The 18,111-nt window shown below is 39.7% G+C and overlaps 1 protein-coding gene across 4 annotated transcripts in view; it reads left to right on the top strand.

The window, feature by feature from the left end:
• szt2 (SZT2 subunit of KICSTOR complex) overlaps positions 1-18,111 on the top strand; it is a 382,417-nt gene that overhangs the window by 177,007 nt on the left and 187,299 nt on the right. For all 4 annotated transcript variants that reach the window (XM_051933248.1, XM_051933246.1, XM_051933247.1 and 1 more), the window contains 5 exons: positions 2,485-2,587; positions 2,686-2,803; positions 8,640-8,751; positions 11,897-12,015; positions 14,027-14,191. In XM_051933248.1, the coding sequence (XP_051789208.1) occupies positions 2,485-2,587; positions 2,686-2,803; positions 8,640-8,751; positions 11,897-12,015; positions 14,027-14,191 (617 nt within the window). The remainder of the gene's footprint in view (positions 1-2,484; positions 2,588-2,685; positions 2,804-8,639; positions 8,752-11,896; positions 12,016-14,026; positions 14,192-18,111) is intronic.

The following is an 18,111-nucleotide window of genomic DNA, read 5'->3' as shown; positions in this document are numbered from 1 at the left end:
GGCAAACCAACTGAGGAAGCATGTACCAGAAATTAAAAGACCCATTGTCCGCAGAAATCCGCGAACCAGCAAAAAATCCGCGATATATATTTAAATATGCTTACATATAAATCCGCGATGGAGTGAAGCCGCGAAAGGCGAAGCGCGATATAGCGAGGGATTACTGTAAACACTTTTTTTAAATGAGTTTTAAGCACAGGGGAAAAAAAAGGAACATTTGAACAAATCCGAACTTTATTTAAAAACTAACCACAAGCAACCAAGAAAGTAACATTGCAGGACTTCACGCTAATAGCCTTACAACCCGATCGCAGAAAACACTTTCTTAAATGAGTTTTAAGCACAGGGAAAAAAAGGAACATTTGAAAAATCTGTAATTTAATAAACCATCAAGAAAAGTAACATTGCAACAAATCACGCTACGAACCGAAAAATGAACATTTGAAAAATCCGTAATACAAAAACTAACCATAAACCACCAAGAAAACTAACCTTGCATGAGTCGAGTTCTGGCATGAAGTGAGGAGGAACTGGGTGGAGAACAATCCGGTCTCGTCGCAGTTGAAGACTTGTTGCGGGATGTAGCCTTCGTCCTCCACTAATTTTGTGAAATTTTTCACGAATTCTTTAACAGCTTCAGCGTCGGAACTAGCAGCCTCTCCATGGCTTACCACACTATGAGTACCACTTCTCTTGCGAAACTTTTCAAACCATCCTCTACTGGCTTTAAATTCCTCACTTTCGCCACTCATAGAAAGATAGTTTTGCAGCAAATCGCCATGAATCTTCCTGGCTTTCTCGCATAACATCGCCTTGCTTACGCTATCCCCTGCAAGTTGCTTCTCGTTCAGCCACACTAGCAACAGTTTTTCCACCTCTTCCAGCACTTGAGGCCTCTGCCTGGTTAACGCTGTAACTCCTTTTGCAACATCAGCTGCTTTAATAAATTGTATCTGCTTTAGAATAGTCGAAATCTTAGATTTTGACTTCTTGTACTCGGTGGCAAGATCAGTAACACGAACACCACGCTCATACTTTTCAATAATTTCTTTCTTTACTTCGATTTCAATTTTCTGCAAAACTTTTTTCTCACCACTCTTCACTTGCTTAGAAGCCATGGTTAACTGCAAAAACACATGAAATACTGTAGAGCACAAAGAGTTCACAGGTAAAGCACGCACGTCTGATTGAGAACAATGAACAGGGAGAGGCTGAACACGTGCTTAAATACAGTAATTGGCGCGTATGAACCGGAAGGGAAATGAAATAGAGCACAAAGAGTTCACAGCGAAAGCACGCACGCACGTCTGACCGAGAGCAATGCAACACGTGCGGAAATCATCGGCGCGCACAAAATGAAAGGGAAACTGGCTTGTTCATGAACCGAGGCAAAAGTTTTGGCGAACTTTTTGGTCGTAAACCGATTTGTACGTGTACCAAGACATTCGTGAACCGAGGTTCCACTGTATATATATATATATATATATATATATATATATATATATATATATATATATATATATATATATATATATATATATACATACATACACACAAAACACAACAGTGACTAAAGGGGAAGGAAAAGAAAAAAATTCTGACTTCCCAGTCACGTTGATTCAGGTGTATGGTTATTGGTATAAAGGAGTACCAATAGTGTATCCTGACACACTTCTGTTAAATAATTTGTTGGCTGAAAGTACTCAGTGTTAGAGTGTCAGAGAGAGGATGTGTAGCATTGTTTATAATGGCACTCAATTTTGCTTTAATTCTCTCCTTTGCTACTACCTCCATTGGGTCCAAAGTATGTCCCATAACTGAGCCTACCCTTTTAATTAACTTTTTAATTCTCTGGGCCTCTCATGAAATGATGTTACCACCCAAGCACACCACAGTGTAGAAAACTTTGTTCTGAGATCAGTCCAAACTGTCTTTAATGTAGACCGCCACGTACTTCTAGGAGTGCACCCCCTCCACATCCACTCCCTGAATAGTGACTGATCATAGAAGCTGTTTGGTGCAGCGAATGTCTATAACCAGTTTCTTGGTTTTGCTCATGTTAAGGTGCAGACAAGTTTCTTTGCACCAAGAAACAAAGTTAGCCTTCTGCTCAAACTCTGCATGGCTAAATAAACTCCTCTTCTTTTGAGCCCCCTGCGAATAGCTATAAAACAAATTGATAATATCCTTTATTTGCAGTTGATAATAGCTTTTACTTGTATTCTACTCCTGTTCAATTGCAGTGACTGAACTCTCCCTCTGTTCATCTAAGTTCTCATTGAACATTACATTTTTGGGTACATTAGACTATCATGTCTAATATCTAAAGTTGTACATGGTTCAGTATTCATCATGAATCTATAAGGTTTTTTTTTTGTTCTTTTGGGGTTTTTTTTTTTGCCTTCTGCATTATTTATTGTTATATGACCTCTTTTCCCAAAGTCAATTACATAACCATAAGTTATAACCATTTTATTTCTGTAGCTATCCAGGCCCTTCGCTCTGTGCTGAATGCATTCTCTGTAGTTAACAGAAAAAACATGTTTGTTTACCAAGAACGTTCTACTAAATCAGTTTTCTACCTCAGGTAAATATTTCTTTTGACAGCTTTTTTTTTTTTAAAAAAAACAACTGGGTTTAATTTCTTTGTCCTTCAAATATCTTTTTCTTAATTCTTTCCAACAGGCTGTCAGAGACTGCGCACAATGGGAAGTTTTCAGAATATGATGGCACCCTCCTACAGCCTGTTCGGTCACTTGGTCTAATACGTAGTCAGGAGCCCTTTGCCTCTGAAGATGTTTTGGTAAGAATCCCTTGATACTCTTTCGTTTTCAGTTATGTTGCTTTAATAATCGTGCTTTTTCAAACAATTTTCACAATGTAAAGTAAGCCTTTAATATAATTAGACTTGCTTTTTCAGACATCAGTGAACAGTAAATTTTTACTAGGAGCTTTGTTCTAATGATGTAAAATATACAACAACAAATATACAACTTACATTACCTAGTTATATTTAATGACCCCACCACTGTAACCGAGTTTAAGTTTGAGTTTTAATTAAACTTATTAATATGTTTAATATGAGCTATCTGCAATCTTTTTATTTTAAAGATTCTGAATATCTGTTTATTATAAAAAAAAATCCTAGGAGAGAATGATTAGGGAGACGAGTGAAGATCACGGAAGACACTTAACAGTAGAATTACCAGAGCCTACAAAAAAACTCGTAGATCCGGCCCACCTTAAATCCGTTCGCATCTCTCCGCCAGCCTCTTTTGTCTTGTAAATGTGCTGATAAAGACAAGCAGCAAGCAGCTGGCTATTCCATTCCCCCACCGACTTAGAACGTGCACAAACTTCTCCCAGCCCAAAGCCTTGATTGATTATCTGGGAGTGAAGTGGAGTTTTAGAGTAGAAATAATAGATCGTTATTTGGAACACACGCATTTCATGTGTGTTCCATTTCTACAATAATCTGTGTAAACACATTTTTAAAACAGAAACGTTTTTCATATTTTAGTAGTAAATGACAAAATGTAGGCATAAACTATATAATGTATGAAGCCTGAAGTCCAAAGATCAAATAAACACTTTCACAAAAGGTTCAAGGAAAAGACAACAGATACAGACTTTGTGCCAAGAGATTGACTCAGGACCGTCTCACAGGGATGTAGAACATGAGATTCTTGCAAGACACGCCCTACTTACAACCAATATCAAATAAGACCATGGGCAGCAAAACACTCAGTCGTGTCAAGGCTTTGAGCACACACAGATCCAGGGCTTTCAGCACATAGAAAGGACATAGGAAGACAATACATTATAGATAAAACATCGACGACTAAGCAAAGAAGAAAGAGCAGTGCGGAGAAAAGAGACTCAAAAGCGTTGGAGAGAAAAAAATGCAAAAAAGAATAATTGAGGTGCAAATTCAGAAAATAAGGAAAGTAATAATCAGCCCGGAACAAGTGGAATTGAAAAAAAAGCACGTCCAATCGGGCTCAGAATTAAAAGACAATGAGTAAAAGACAAAGTAAAACTTCATAAAGACATTCAAAAACGTTGGCGCTTTACACATGCAGAGCAGGTTAGAGATAATGAAAACAGTGGAATTCAAAAGACATGCAGAGCAAGATATAGAATATGAAAGCAGAAAAAACGAAAGTGTCAAAACAAAGAAAGTAAACATTGCATTACCGCAAAGAAAGAAAAATTATTACTCTGAGAAATAACGAAAAGGCGAATAGAGATTGAATACAGTAATCCCTCCTCCATCGCGGGGGTTGCGTTCCAGAACCCCCCGCGAAAGGTGAAAATCTGCGAAGTAGAAACCATATGTTCATATGGTTATTTTTATATATTTTAGGCCCTTATAAACTCTCCCACACTATTATAAACATTTCCCGCACAATTATACAGCATAAGCCCTTTGTATTCTCTTAGATATTAGGTAAGATTCGTTGAAATTATGTATGTAAACACAGTTTATATACAGTAAAACCTAAATATTATTTTAAAGATATCGAGCGTCTCCGATATCACATATGTTACAGCCATTACGACAGACAGGCCACCAGCAATAAATACGTACAATGCAAGAAAAATTGTATACAGTAAAATGTGTGTACAGTGACACTAAACTATGTACATGTAATAAGTACTGTACGTAGATAATTAATTATGGTTACTCACCAACAATGACACGACGACTTGTCCAATAACGATGAGTTTAATTTTACTGCACAACAAAGGATAGCGTTACAGCTCTTCTAAAGGAGCCTCTTCAGGCAACTGTGTAGCACAGCTGCTGTTCTTCTTCCAGCACTCTTCAATCCAAATCCCTAAAGCAGATTCCATCCAGACTACTGCCTTATCACGTCCACTTGCAACTCATTTTGTGCCCTGGTTAAAGGACACTGCGGCCGTAGATCTTATATGCTTTTCCTCCTTTTTAAATAAAAAGAATCATGGACTCTTTGATGCCTGCAGCGGTGTAACTGTTCCCTTCCTTCAACATATCCAAAACTTTTACCTTTTCTGCAATCATTTGCATCTTCTGTTGGCGCTTGGACACGGCCCCTGAAGCAGTAGCAGGAGCACGTTAATGCTGAATGAGTGAGATGAGACTTCCTGGTTAATGCAGCACTCCGTCGCTGAGCCAATCAGCAGCACACAGGAACTTAACTGCGTGCTCTGATTGGGTAGCTTCTCAGCCATCCGCCAATAGCATCTCTTGTATGAAATCAACTGAGCAAACCAACTGAGGAAGCATGTACCAGAAGTAAAAAGACCCATTGTCCGCAGAAACCCGCGAAGCAGCGAAAAATCCACGTTATATATTTAGATATGCTTACATATAAAATCCGCAATAGAGTGAAGTCGCGAAAGTCGAAGCGCGATATAGCGAGGGATTACTGTATATGGATATAGGTGGTATGTCTGAAGTATGTAAATATTGTAAGGCTTTGAAGTTTAAGTCAGAGAATTTCAAAAAGGGGGTTTACCTCACGTGCATTTATTGGTTACTTTGCAAAAAAAATTATTAACTGCTGATGATGTGGATCGATTGGTCTGTGCTGAAATTCCAAACAAGAAACCTATCTTGAATTATGGTACAAAGTCATTAAACACATGTCTCATGGACCTCATTTAAAAGATTCAGCATGTTGGGACATTAAAGATTCCAAATATTGTTTTTACAGAAGTTCTGAAATAAAAGTGAAACTAATGAATTAGCAACAATTCAAAGAAAAAAAAAAATCTTAAAAGTGTGTATCTGGAAAACCAAACACGGGGGTTGGCAAGCAAAGCCCCCTAGTATTATATAATTTTATTTTCATAGTAAAGCAGTAGCCACAGTACCATTTCCTTGATAACTTGCAGTCATTTGTAATGTGGGCTGGTGTGTGGTGGATGCCAAATAAGACACATGCTGTTTTATGTTATTTTATTGTACATGCACCAGTTTCACCAGCAGATGGCATCTAGAAGCTCAAATAACATGAATGCGCTTAAACAAAACTACATCATATTGAGAAACCCTTGTGCAAAGATGTTACATACCGGAGTTGCCATCAAGCTGTGCGCTGTGACTCCTCTTAATAATATCCAGAGCACCCTGCGAGATGAAACACCTCCTTCTGGGAACACCGGTAACACCAACACAACCCTCACCAACCTTCAGGGTCTTGTCACGGAAGGTCTCCCACATAATATTAGGATAGGCAGTCACACCAAAATCCTTAAGTTTCTCACACAAACTGCGTGCAGACTCATTAGAAACTGCTTGTTTTGCTAGTAGGTGGTAACCTACTGGACCTAAGCTGGAACTTCAGAGTATCAACAAGTCGTCTGTGGTGAGAATTCACAAACTGGGCACTTCTGTAGATCTTGCACTTTTGTAAGAGCCTCCAGCGTCTGCCCACGAGGATGTGATTGATCTCCTTCACCGCCCCCGCCAGTACTGGAGTACCAAGTCCAACGATGTGGCTCAGGGAGCTGGAACCAGGATCCAGTGATTCGCAGTCCCTGACCTTGTGCAAAGTCAAAGAACATAGAGCCACTTTCACCCCAGTCATCAGACCCATGGGGACCGAGACAGTCCTCATAGCCAGCCCTGTCAGTGCCAGTGGCTGCATAGAAGTCACCCATGACCAGAGGAGTGTCACCTCGTGGGCACCTATCAAGCACCGAGCGAAGTTGTGAATAATAAAATGTCTCCCTCACCAAGACATCACTCACCGCGGTCGGAGCATACACTGATACAACAGATATGGTACCCAGAGAGTGCCGTAATCTGAGTCTTATAATACTCTCATTGAAAGGAATAACATCGGACACCATCAGAAGAAGCCGATCCGTTACAGCAACAGCTACTTTCTGAGTATGACAGCCATCAGAGCGACCAGACCAATACAGGTGCTGGTCATAAAATTATAATATCATGACAAAGTTGATTTATTTCAGTAATTCCATTCAAAAAGTGAAACTTGTATATTAGATTCATTCATTACACACAGACTGATGTATTTCAAATGTTTATTTCTTTTAATGTTGATGATTATAACTGACAACTAATGAAAGTCCCAAATTCAGTATCTTGGAAAATTAGAATATTGTGAAAAGGTTCAATATTGAAGACACCTTGTGCCACACTCTAATCAGCTAATTAACTCAAAACACCTGCAAAAGCCTTTAAATGGTCTCTCAGTCTAGTTCTGTAGGCTACACAGTCATGGGGAAGACTGCTGACTTGACAGTTGTCCAAAAGACGACCATTGACACCTTGCACAAGGAGGGCAAGACACAAAAGGTCATTGCTAAAGAGGCTGGCTGTTCACAGAGCTCTTTGTCCAAGCACATTAATAGAGAGGCGAAGGGAAGGACAAGATGTGGTAGAAAAAAATGTACAAGCAATAGGCACTCGCACACCGCACCGCACCCTGGAGAGGATTGTGAAACAAAACCCATTCAAAAATGTGGGGGAGATTCACAAAGAGTGGACTGCAGCTGGAGTCAGTGCTTCAAGAACCACCACGCACAGATGTATGCAAGACATGGGTTTCAGCTGTCGCATTCCTTATGTCAAGCCACTCATGAACAAGAGACAGCGTCAGAAGCGTCTCGCCTGGGCTAAAGACAAAAAGGACTGGACTGCTGCTTTCTGATGAAAGTAAATTTAGCATTTCCTTTGGAAATCAAGGTCCCAGAGTCTGGAGGAAGAGAGGAGAGGCACAGAATCCACGTTGCGTGAGGTCCAGTGTAAAGTTTCCACAGTCAGTGATGGTTTGGGGTGCCATGTCATCTGCTGGTGTTGGTTCATTGTGTTTTCTGAGGTCCAAGGTCAACGCAGCCGTCTACCAGGAAGTTTTAGATCACTTCATGCTTCCTGCTGCTGACGAACTTTATGGAGATGCAGATTTCATTTTCTGACAGGACCTGGCACCTGCACACAGTGCCAAAGCTACCAGTACCTGTTTTAAGGACCATGGTATCCCTGTTCTTGATTGGCCAGCAAACTCGGCTGACCTTAACCCCATAGAAAATCTATGGGGTATTGTGAAGAGGAAGATGCAATACGCCAGACCCAACAATTCAGAAGAGCTGAAGGCCACTATCAGAGCAACATGAGCTCTCATAACACCTGAGCAGTGCCACAGACTGATCGCCTCCATGCCACGCCACATTACTGTAGTAATCCAGGCCAAAGGAGCCCCAACTAAATATTGAGTGCTGTACATGCTCATACTTTTCATGTTCATACCTTTCAGTTGGCCAACATTTCTAAAAATCCTTTTTTTGCATTGGTCTTAATTGATATTCTAATTTTCCGAGATACTGAATTTGGGACTTTCATTAGTTGTCAGTTATAATCATCAACATTAAAAGAAATAAACATTTGAAATACATTAGTCTTTGTGTAATGAATGGATCTAATATACAAGTTTCACTTTTTGAATGGAATTACTGAAATAAATCAACTTTGTCATGATATTCTAATTTTATGACCTGCACCTGTAGAAGGTGTACCCACCTACAGAGATCTGGGCAGTCCCAGGTCTGCGCACCTCAGAGAGATATGAAATAAGATATGAATAGTCACAAAATAAGCTTAATCTTTTTCTTTTCTTCAAACAAAGGGTTCTCGAAGCTCATTAGATGTAATTTCCTACAGAGGTGTAGAGGGATCCAGGCCTGTAGGCCAAATGGATAAGCACATCCTTCTCATGGTGCATGGTGTTGGACAGGCTGGTAAGTATTGACTTTGTGGTAAGAACCTGAATTAGGCATGTTGTCATAAAATTATACTTATAGTGAACATGAACCTAAAATCATTAACAGCACCTGTTGTTTTCAATAATAATAATATAATTTTAAAAAGCCCCCCCAATTGCACAAAATGTCACAATTTTATTATGTTTTATCTTAATTTAATGTAGTTTCAGCACTTTAATAATTTTTAAAGTTCATGCTGATACATCCACTGTGAATTTTACATGTTGTCTGTGTTTGCTTGGGTTTAAATACATTGCTAAATTGGTCTGAACAAGAGGTGGAATGTATGCGAGAAAATCCTGTATACTTTTGTGCTGTAAATTATTGTTTTGTTTTTTTTTCTTAAAGGAGTTATTAGTGATGGTGTAGTTCTGCCTATTTCTTTATCATCTAATACATAGGCTAATGTAATTTATCTTTATTTTTCATAGGCTGTATTGTTTCCATCCATTTTTAAAGTTTTATGTTACTGTATTTTTTTAAATGTCATGGTAGTGCTTGGAAAAGTGCTGGGAAAAAGATGTTAGGATATTTTGAAGGAAACAGAAAAGAGCAATCAGGAAAAGAAAACAAACAGTTGTTGGTGATGGAAAATGAGTATGTGTTGGTTGTGTAAAATTAGTATTTTTCAATGAAATGAGATAATGTTAGGAAATAAAAATAGTAGAAGAAAAAAATTTAGCTATTGGCAAAGAAAAGTCCATTTAAACCTATATCTAGCAGGAATGCATGCTTCCTGAAAATTTGTTATTTAAGAATTGCAGCTATACTTCAACCAATATATCCCTCTTCATTATGCATGGAAGAAATACTAAGACAAATAAATTTAGTACTTGTATTATCATGGAGACTTCCATTGTTGTGAGCTCAAAGTTTTAAATATTCAGCAAGAATGCTTATTTTAAGTTGTTTAATTTGTTATCTTATTTTGATCTTTTTATTAGTAATATTTAATGATTTGCTAATAATATTTAATGTTTCCCCTGTTTCTTATCTTGCCTGTTGTTGTTTTAGCAGTCTGGGCTTGTATGTAGCAATAGGTCTTTTGGCTCATCGAGCCTTGGACCAACATTAATAGGATCTCTGATCTGCGATGTCATGTTAGGTTTGCCCAAAGTGTAGCAGTTTCACTCTGCCTTCTGCCTTAGAGGAAGCCAGACCAAAACCTATGTTACACTTCAAAATAGCATAGATTTAATAATGGTGAAAATTACCAAATTATTTAAATTGTCATTGAGTGGCTATTCTACAGGTCTGACCCTGACATCTGCCATGGTAAAGTTAAAAAAAAATTTAGATTGTGACCTTATAATCTATTAGTTTATATACCGTGTGACGGGCGGCCAGGTCCCATGCCCGGCCAGGACACACCTGCTGCATATGTTCCGGGGGAGCAACCATGGGCAGCTCAATACCTCCCCTGGGACACTTGGTGGCTCCATGGGAGATGGAGTCCTCCACAGCCTGGTTGGGAGCTGGGGTGGCCACTAGGGGGTACTGGCTGGATTCCACAGCCCGGCTGGACAAATCTTCAGCCCCACCCGGAAGTGCAATTGGGACCAGGTGGTCAAGCACCTATTACACTTCCAGGTGGGCTATAAAAGGGGCCAGCCACCACCACTCAGTGGCCAGAATCGGGAGGAAAAGGACGAGGTTGCCTGGGAGGAGCGGTGGTGCCAGAAGAAGAGTGTTTGGTGTGTGTATATTAAGTGCTTTTGGGACTGTGTTGTGGCTGGAGGGTTCACGGGAAAGACATGCCCTCCAGCTGACGAAAAATAAAAGCCTGTATCTTTATACATGTGCCTCTGTGTCAGTCTGTGCCGGGTCGGGCGCTATATAGCGCCTTTATCACAACCACTAAATTAAAAAAAAAATCATGTGGAGTGAATAGAGGGTTCTTTTGAAGAAATGAAAGTGAAGAAAATTAAAAAATAGGGTATTTGAAAAACACAAATTTAAACATACCGTTTTTACTCGTGTACCACGTGCCCTTGTGTAAGACGCGCATCCTAATTTTTACAAAGAAAATCGTGAAAACTGTTTTTGCCCCATGTACGACGCGCATTGTGATTGTATAGGAAGCGTTTAGGGAACGTTTTCCGCGAAATGCCCTTCTGTTTTTGTTGCATGACGAAAGTTTTTGTTTCTTCTGTCGCGTGAGTGAGCGAGCAAGCGAGCATGAGAGAGTGAGCAAGAGAGCCCAAGCAGAAGAAGTAAACATTACAGAAAAAAATTTCCTCCTGTATGACGCACACCTGATTTTCTAATGCTAATTTTCTGGAAAAAATGTGCACGTGGTACATGAGTAAATACGGTACTTAGAAAGGACATGTTGGAAAGGTTAGAATACAATGGAGAGTGGAGGTAAAACAGGCAGAAGGGAGAAGAGTATATATAATAAGATTAAATAAAAATATAAGTAACATCAAAAAGTTCTAGATAAGTGAGGAAGCAAAGAAGTTATGTTTATGTAACAATAACACTAATAATAAACCATTGTAATCCAGCTTTTTAGGTAAAATCTTTTTAGTGCAGAATTGATGTGCATGCATTTTTATTGAATGCACTGCAAAATCATTCATACTGTACAGATAGTCATTTTTTTAGCTTAAATTTGGAACACTTGATACTTTTAAGTAGCATTGAAAATTTGGCATTTGAATTCTTACCCGCACAGTCACGTACAAATGGAAAATAAGGTGCATCTGTAAGTTCATTTAGGTGAAGTTACTTTTAAGAGTCATTCAGTCACTGTAATTGCCCTTTGGCTGCATTGTACAATATGTAGCATTGGTTTTCATAATTTCACAAGTCATAGAAAGACTCGTTCTTAAACAATTGGAAGGTCTTAATTCAAGTCATGAATTAAGTAATTAAAAGCCATGTTGTATTAAGAGAATAGTTTAAAATTATTAAACGCATTTTATGGTAGGCTGTTCCGCTTCTGTAGCTGTGTTGGGTTGTCGAATATAGGAGTAGTATCATTTATGCATATTATTACTAAAAATGAATAGAGGTGTGCACTCTGAAACATAAATGATATAAAGTATCTAAATAAACTATTTAAAGCAATCTCAAATACATTACATTTTTAGTTTTATTTTGTGCCTTTTCCTTTCAGGTCCTGAAATCACAGATGAATTGGTCAAAGTTCTACGAAAACGTTTAGACGAGGCAACACTTGATATCATCACAGTTATGTTAGTGAGGAACTGCAAACTAACTCCAGCAGATGTTGAGGTAAAATACTCAGTTGTGGTGTTTTTATAAATGAGGTATTTTACAACATAATGGGTTAATTTCTTTTAATTGTTTCTGAAAATCTTTGTTTATATACATCTTTGTTGCTTTAAAAAATCTGCTTTTAGTAGTTTTAGTTTCAGAAGCATCAGGTGTGAATGGTAGATACATGGAAAGTAAAGAAAAATGTCTTATGATAAAAAAAATGTCTGCAGTTGGACAAAGTATCACCCAAGAAATGTTGAGTTAGATGTGGCAGTTGAGGAAAATAGGGGTTTGTTGTAAGCAGTTTCAGACAACAAATGAAGGTGGTGATAGAGTGATCTGTAAGAAAGGAAAGAAAAATCCTAGAAAAGCATTCACTGTGATATAAGAAGCCAAGAGACAGGAATTGAGCTGCAGAATGTGGAAAGACAGAGAAATGATTAAGAAAGATTATGAAGCATATAACAAAGGAAAGACAATATGTATGTAGGTGTGAACTGCTTGAAAAATGAATGATTGATAGTATTAGGATTCAGGATACCTGGAAGAAGTCCACAAAGAAGTTGTTAAAGGAAGAGAATACATTGGATAGTGATTTCATTATGAGAAAATAGAATGACCAAGTGCTATATTTTCAAATGAGGAGGTTACAAATGGCTGAAAAAGGTAAGATAGGGAAAGCCCGCAGGCCCATCTCAAGTGTTGTCAGAAATGCTGAAAGCAGAAGGTGGTTCTGGAGATGAATGTTTAACAGATTTGTAGAACATGATTATGTTTTAAAAGAGGATTCTTGAAGACTGAAAAAACATTTGGGTATGTGCATGGCTGTGTGTTTTGTGTGACAAAGCAGTTGGGAGAAATTCAATCTAGTGCATTTTTTTTTGGAAATGGGTGTATATAAGATCTAGTAGTGTTAAAGAAGATAGCAAGTGTGACCTTCATTTATAAGAAAGTACGTGAGAGGGCTGCAGCATACTAAATTTTATTACATAGGTGACATGTTGAATATAGATATAGGTGTGGACACAGCAGTGATAGCAAGGGTGAAAGTGGAATTAAAGAAATTCCTGCAGCTAACCCTTATTATGACTTCTAAATGAGCCTTTCTAACATCGATGGAAACCATTTTCAAAAGTTGTGTGAGAAGCAATGTGGTCTGTGGAAGTGAAATGTGGCTGCTAAAGGTAGAACATTAAGTAAAACTGGAAACAACTGAGATGAGAAAGATGCAATGGATTTGTCAAGTATCTCAGAGTAAAAAGAAGATGAATGTTGAGTTGAGAGGAAAGCTTGGTGTTTAGGAAAATGTGATTTGCTGAGGAGAAATAAACTAAGGTCATTTGGGTATTTGAAGTCAAAGATAGGGGTAGATTGGGCCAAGAGGTAAACCAATATGGAGGTGGAAAGTATAAGGACTAAAATGAAGTCAAAGATGATGTGGTGGGAGGTTGTGTCAGATGATATCAAAAGAATGAATGTATCCCCAAACTTTGACCAAGGTGGCAGAGAGTGAAGGGAGAAGTTTTGGAGGCAATCAGCTAGCTTAAATAAACCTAGAACCCTTCTGTTAAACTGGTGATGATGATGACAAACTAATTGCTTAAATGTTTTACATGGAAACAGCAAATAAAAATGCTTAAACATTTGAAGAATAAAATTAATTTTAAAATCTGTAAAAGATAATTCAGAATCTTACACAACTCTATTGTAGCATTGTTTAATTTTAAATTGTTTTGTTTGTAATGTTCTATATTTCCATTGTTCCTAGTATTTTTTTTGTAACTTATATAAAGATAGTGGACAAAAATAAAGATACTTCTAAAAAGCCATTTTAATTAGGCTTTGGGTCACTATATGCCATCAGAACAAAATGCATGTACTTTGGCATTAACTTGGACAGGAGTTCTGCTTAGAAAGGATATATTCATTTTTTCACAACAACTTCAATCTGCTCCACAGTTTTAAATAAGATCACTCTCATAATGTTTTCTAATAAATGCTTAAATATTTTCCCTTTTATCCACAGTTTATTCAGCCTCCTGGTTCTCAAGCTACAGAAGTGATTGAGTTCAGCTTACCGCAGTACTCCCAACATTGGCTGCACGCATTTGGTTACTACCTTCGGCAAAACCTGCTAATATTTCTTCATGTTCCAAAATACACTGACAGCAATGTAGAGCATCATTTTAAGGTATTGCACCATGCTTCAGAATTTAAAATGTACTCTTAGCATATCTGCTATTTTTGGAAGACTTGACTTTAATATCGGTAAAATATATATATATATTGTCACGCTTGGGTCACAGATTTGCACAGAGACACAGGAGGTTGTAGAAAAAAAGGAACTTTATTCAAAGCACTGCAAACAAACATTTGTCTCTTTTCAAAAGTTTAGACGTGCTCCATGACAAGTCAGAGATGACAGTTCCGCCAGGAGCAGAGAATGTCTGAGAGAGAGAGAAACAAAAAACCAATTCCAAAGCTGTGAGGCGCTGCACAATACTTTTAAGTAAGCAGAGTACCGTGTGAGAGGTTTATCTCACGTTATAGCGCAAGTAAGAAGGGTAAGGAGCAATGTGAAGGTAGTCTGTCAGCTGTTTCAGGGGTTTTCCCAGGGGCGTCTGTGTCTTCTGAGGGTGTGATCAGCACTCCAGCTTACACCCCCCTCCTCAGCTTTATTCACATTCTCGTGAATCAAGCGACTCTCTGTACCAGGTTCATATAGCTGTGATAAAACGTCTGTGTTGACATGCTCAGAGCCTGGTCAATGCTTTACCGTAAAACTGTAAGGTTGTAAGCCCAGAAACCATCTCATGAGACGAGAGTTTGTATCTTTCTGACGGTACAACCATTGAAGTGGAGCATGATCAGTTACCAAAGTGAAATTTCGACTCCATAAGTAATAACGAAGCGCTTCGACAGCCCATCTAATCGCCAAGCATTCCTTCTCAATTGTCGAATAATTGCGTTCCCTAGGAAGTAATTTCCTACTCAAATATGTGATAGGGTGCTCTTCTCCATCAAAAATCTGTGACAGGACTGCACCTACACCAAACTCACTTGTGTCCGTTTGTAAGACAAAATCCTTTGAGAAATTGGGATTTCGCAGAACCGGATAAGTAGACAAAGCAGTTTTCAAACCACAGAAGGAATAGGGCGGTTCCTCCTGCCTTTTGTAAGTTCTGAAAGAGGAGCAGCCCTATGTGCAAAGTTAGGGATGAACCTTCTGTAGTAACCAGCAAGCCCCAGAAAGGAGCGTATCTGTTTCTGTGTTTTTGGTTGCGGGTAAGCAAGCATCTTTTCCACTTTACTTAATTGTAGCCGAAGTAAACCCCTGCCCATAGAATAACCTAAGTAATGAGTCTCAGACATACCCAGTTTACATTTCTTTGGGTTAGCAGTAAGGCCAGCCCGTCTCAAGCTTTCAAGAACAGCTTGAAGTTGCTCTAAATGCGTTTGCCAATCATTGCTGAAAATCACGACATCATCAAGGTTCGCCCCGGAATATTCAGAATGAGGACGCAGGATCTGATCCATCATACGCTGGAAAGTTAGAGGTGCCCCATGAAGACCAAATGGGAGTCTCGTAAATTCATAAAGTCCGTCAGGAGTTGCGAATGCTGTTTTCTCACAACTGCCAGCCTCTAGAGGCACCTGCCAGTAACCCTTCGTGAGATCTAGCATAGAGATATAGCTTGCCTGACCCAGTTTTTCCAACAACTCGTCAACACGGGGCATCGGATAAGCATCAAATTTAGAGACCTTATTCAAGCGCCTGAAATCGATACAGAAGCGAAACGAACCGTCTTGCTTTGGGACTAATATGACAGGGCTGGACCAGTCACTTTTACTTTCATGTATTACACCTAATGCCAGCATCTTCTTGACTTCTTCACGCACAATATTTTGTCGCGCTTCCGGAATCCGATACGGCCATATCTGTACTCTAACAACGGGTTCAGTAGTGATTTTATGTTCGTCTTGCCTGGCAAGTCTGAAAAGACATCAGTGTTCCATTCGATCAAAGATAACAGTTCTGTCTTCTGTGGGTTGGTCAAATCGTTACCAATGGCAACATCGGTCTGAGAAACAACATCCAAGGAAGTGTAAACCCCTTGTCGGTCGTGCCATTTCTTCAAGAGATTAATGTGCAAAATCTGGAATGGTTTGCGCCGGCCTGGTATTCTAACCTTGTAATTTACCGGACCCATACGCTCCTCGATAATGGCCGGGCCGTGCCATTTAGCTAGGAATTTGTGCGGGTCAGACAGAACCAGTACCAAAACACGATCACCAGGTTTGAATTCGCGAAGCTTACTGAGCCTATCGTAAAGACGTTTCTGTGTTTCCTGCTCGCGTTGTTGATGCTCCACAGCAATAGAAGAAAGCTTAGAAATTCTATCTTGTAACAAAACTACTTGATCTGCAAAGCTCAGCCCAGGAACTGTTGACTCGTTTCCTATCCATTCCTCCCGTACAACATCCAGGATGCCTCTTGGGCGCCTGCCCAAGAACAGCTCGATCGGACTCAAGCCAGTGGACGCTTGCGGCGGTTCCCGCACCGCGAACATAACAAAAGGCAGGACAGAGTCCCAGGATGTGGGATCATTATGAGCAACTCGTCTGATCATTTGTTTTAAAGTCTTGTTAAACCGTTCAGTCAAACCATTAGTCTGTGGATGGTAAACAGTGGTACTCAATTTCTTAAAAGCGAAGCTGTCACACAATTGTTTCATCACGCGAAAAGTAAAAGATGTGCCTTGGTCGGTCAAAATTTCCCTAGGAATGCCAATACGAGTAAAAATCCCGCACAGAGCTTTGGCTACAGCGGAGGAGTTGGCCTTTTTCAAAGCAGCCACCTCTGGATATCATGTTGCATAGTTAACCAACACCAGCAAATATTGATACCCACTCTTAGTCTTAGGCAAAGGGCCTACAATATCTAATCCCACCCTCTGATAGGGGACTTCCAAAATAGGCATAGGACAAAGGGGAGCCCGAGGAGACTTATAAGCGGAGACGATCTGACAGTCAGGATATGAAGTACAGAACCGTTCAGCATCTTTTCCCATATTCAGCCAATAAAATCGTTTTGATAACCGCTCTCTGGTCTTATCAGCCCCCAGATGCCCTCCCAAGATGTGAGAGTGGGCCAGCTGCAAAAGAATTTCCCTATGCACTTCATGTACAACTAGTTGTTCAATAAATTCCCTCATTAAATGGTCTGAAATCACTCTGAAAAGGCAACCATCTTTTTCTAGAAAGTGTGGAGTTTTCAAGCCCCCGGTATCACGCTGTTGGTAATAAGAGTCATTGGCAGAGCGAGCCTGTTTAAATGCATATTCTAATGAGCCATCAGCATGCTGCAAGCGCGCAAAATCCGACTGCTCGCTAGTACTCGGTTTGAGTTCGGAGGCATTTGCAATCTGAGAGGATGTAGAAGGGCCTCCCTGCCATTCTGGGAAATTGTGGGGGGTGTCTCCCTCAGTCTCGCTGGAGAGATCGGGTTATATATTTAATTGGGGCTCTAGATTATCCCCGACCGCCGCTAGTTCTCCTCCTTCTTCTTCCCCCCCACTAAGCTCCACAGGGGGCTCAATGACTGGTGTGTGACATTCAGTAATTAATCTAGGTAAAAGGGCATTTCTTCTGCCTATCATTAATGGCCAGGGGCAGGAGTCCGAAATGGCAGACCAAACTTTAAAGTGGCGACCCTTATAAGTTAAAGGAAGAAGCAATGTCTGATAGTCTTTAACATCACCATGTACACAACGTATCTTTACAGTCTCAGTGTCACTAAGGCATCTGTCATCAAGACATTCCCATCTGACAACACAAAGGTCACCGCCTGAGTCCAATAATGCTGAGATCTCTCGGTTCCCCAACTTCACCGAGATTAACAAGCCATCTTTTTTATCCGTAGAATAGGGAATATTTGAGCAACAAACCTCGGTCAATCCAATTTTCATTGATTGAGCTGGAGACCGGGTTGATCACACCGGAAACATCTTCGGTCAGGTCCACTGCCGAAATATAGCCTGCGACGTCCACGGCCTGCTCCTGTCTCACCAGATATGGGCACCTCCTGAACAACCGGATTCCCCGGAGGCC

The sequence above is a fragment of the Erpetoichthys calabaricus genome, chromosome 10 (genome assembly GCF_900747795.2).
Source record: "Erpetoichthys calabaricus chromosome 10, fErpCal1.3, whole genome shotgun sequence".
Taxonomy (NCBI): Eukaryota; Metazoa; Chordata; class Cladistia; order Polypteriformes; family Polypteridae; genus Erpetoichthys; species Erpetoichthys calabaricus.
Note: the sequence above shows the minus strand (reverse complement) of the source record. Positions and strands in the feature narration are given on the sequence as shown.